Source organism: Anopheles cruzii, unplaced genomic scaffold, assembly GCF_943734635.1.
Source record: "Anopheles cruzii unplaced genomic scaffold, idAnoCruzAS_RS32_06 scaffold02793_ctg1, whole genome shotgun sequence".
Taxonomy (NCBI): domain Eukaryota; kingdom Metazoa; phylum Arthropoda; class Insecta; order Diptera; family Culicidae; genus Anopheles; species Anopheles cruzii.
Window position 1 is genome coordinate 1 of NW_026456378.1, and position 2,572 is coordinate 2,572.

A 2,572-nucleotide genomic window follows, 5' to 3' on the forward strand; every position below is an offset into this window, starting at 1 on the left:
ATTCCCCGAAAACCAAGGAGATCTTTAATCAAATGATGGCCGAAGTGCACGCTGAACGCTTCACACTTTTTGCCTCCGTCCAGTTTTGCGCCAAAAAAAAAGGACATAAGGTGTGAAGGTTGCGTGCAGCTTTGGCCTACATCCGAGCATGAAAGAAAGGCTCGGGCCATTGTGCCCAAGCTAGCTTCTTCGCTTATTGCTCTCTCTGGCTCTGGCTGTGTGTGTGTGTGGGCGGCGAGGAGAAGAAAACACAGGACAATAACTACAGCGAGGCTGTGTACCGTCCTGGCCAGGACCTGGCCGCAAACATCGGGGCACGCACGCACGCTCCGGCCTTTACGGCGCTTGACGGTGTGTCCATCGTCCAGCGGAAGAACGTAATGATGATGGCCGCTTTGAGTGCACACACCCCCCCCCCCCCCCCACGGGTACCGGCACCCCACCCGGACTGATGCCAAAGTAATGGATTTTCCGAAGCAACCACCGGACGGCATCGGCTTTTCTGTTACTGCCGGGCGCACCAGAAGAAAGGACGCGGCGAGTGCATCGCGCACCGAGGAACTTCTCCGTCGACGGAGTTGGCGCACCTCTTGTCCTTTCCGGGCGGGGGAAAGACACTAGTGGCGCTTTTCTTTCCTCTCTCTCTCTCTCTCTGTGTGGCCTCTTGGCTTTAAAGTGGGCAGCGAAAGAACGCGAAAAACAGTAGCACGTCAAGTGCGATTGCGATTGTTGTCATGGAAACGGTAGAGCGTGCTTTTATTCACCATACACACACGCGCGCGTAAGTAAGAATTGGAGTTGTCTGAAACTGGTCGGAAAGCGTCCGAAACCCGGGGTCTCCTTTGGGAAGGTCCTAGAGCACCTGGTACTGCAGGCGGAAGCCCACCTCTGGACGCGTCGGCTCGTACAGCCGATCACTGTTGAAGTACATCACGAACGGTCCAGGTGAGGTCACTGTTGGGGATAAGAAACAAGCGTAGCGTTTGAGGTCCTGCCGCACCACAAGGGTTCAGGGCACCTACCGTCCACGTTGGCGTTCATCAGGCTGCGGCTGCAGAACCGTTCGGCCCGCAGCAGCGGAAACGATGGTAGCTGGAAGACCGCGTTCGGGATGTGCAGATTGTCCTCGGAGCGGACCTGCAGCGGGATGTTGGAGTAGCAAAGCTCATCGAAGCCCACGTTACCGTCGGTGGGATCAGCACTGGACGCGATCTCGAAGGTGGACATGCTGAGTCGCAGCGACCGAGTCGTGCGGCCACGCTGGAAGCAGATGGCGTAGTTGACGCCACCCAGATACGGACCGACACCGCCGGCGCCGTTGCCGAGGTTAAACGACTCCACCGTGCCGCTCGGTTCGCTAAAGTACTGCAGACAGCCGACCGGGGCCAGATCGCCCAGATCGTTGTGGTGGGTGCGGGCCTGTGGCTCGGGCTGGGGCTGCGGCTCGGGCAGCAAGAGGGCCCGCATGGCCATCGGCATACCGGCGGGACACTCGAGCTGCTGCACCCGGACACTCCAGTGCGGGTTACCGAGTGTCGGGATGTGCGATCGACTGGCGATCCGGAACGTGATCGTTAGCGTCCGATCGGCACTGGTGGGACTGAATGGCACGTAAACTACCCAAAGGGGGAACGAACAATCAAGACACGGATAGAAAACAAAAGTCAGATGACCGAACTCCAAGCGGAAAAGGTTTTCTGAATTTAAAGGATAATAAATTTTCAACCAAACACTACAAGAAGACGTCCACGTACGGTATGTGCAGTGAAATGACTGCTTCAAGCTGCTTCTAAGTGAGTGACACTTAAGCGTCTCACTTCCTATTTGCGCCCTGATTGAAATCTTGAACTGCGGTGGAGTGGATTCTCCAACCACTGGGCCGGGACACGGACACGGACGGACGGGCTGAAAGTAATTTCGTTCTCAATCAAATCAGAACCCTCGCTTACCGTGCTGGCCGGAGTTTTCGCCGCAAAGGTTGAAGTCCATGTTCTGGACCGTCAGCGCATCGTTGATGCAAACCGGGTACGGATCGAGCGTCGGTTGGGCCAAACTGAACGAGTTGAAGTCCAGTCGTAGCTACGGGCAGAAAGGGGGAGTTTGGGCAGTGCGATCGGAAGCTGGGCGTCACCGGGAGACACCGTTTGATGGACATACCTGGCAGATGCGTAGGTTGAGCGCGCGGATGGTGTACACGCACGTTACACCGTTGGCCCCGGCGTTGGTCGGCGCGATGAGCGTGGTCGTCTTCACCAACGATGTGCCACCGCAGGCCAGCGTCGGTCCTGCCAGCCAGCCCGAAAAGAGAAGACGGAAATGAGAATGCTCCGGGTTAGTCGTATTGGATACCGTTCGTCCGATCTGCCATCTTTCCCACGGGCGAAAGAAATCCATCGTCCATCGGCGGACTGATAGCCCGGTTTAGCCGGGTGGGGGCGTCAAACTGGTGCTCCCACCCTTCGCTTGGCTGACGCGGCGACGAGTGACGAGCTCTACGAGCGATGTGTTAATTTCCTTTTCGGATTACCGTGCTCTGCCGTCCCCCGAGGGATGGCACTTGGGCGGCAGGGTA

At 57.4% G+C, this 2,572-nt stretch overlaps 1 protein-coding gene across 1 annotated transcript; it reads right to left on the reverse strand.

Annotated features, from left to right (window-relative positions):
* Window positions 1-853: 853 nt before the first annotated feature.
* LOC128276881 (uncharacterized) lies at window positions 854-2,368 on the reverse strand. Its single transcript, XM_053015339.1, has 5 exons — window positions 2,350-2,368; window positions 2,158-2,285; window positions 1,950-2,079; window positions 1,023-1,616; window positions 854-954 (listed from the first exon to the last, which is right to left on the reverse strand). The coding sequence occupies exons 1-5, from the start codon at window positions 2,366-2,368 to the stop codon at window positions 854-856; spliced, it is 972 nt and encodes a 323-aa protein (XP_052871299.1).
* Window positions 2,369-2,572: the final 204 nt, after the last annotated feature.

Coding starts and splice junctions, on each gene's coding strand:
- LOC128276881 (XM_053015339.1), bottom strand. Junction 2,080..2,157: donor TCAACCTACGCATCTGCCAG/GTATGTCCATCA, acceptor TTCTGCCCGTAG/CTACGACTGGACTTCAACTC. Junction 1,617..1,949: donor CGAAAACTCCGGCCAGCACG/GTAAGCGAGGGT, acceptor CCCTTTGGGTAG/TTTACGTGCCATTCAGTCCC.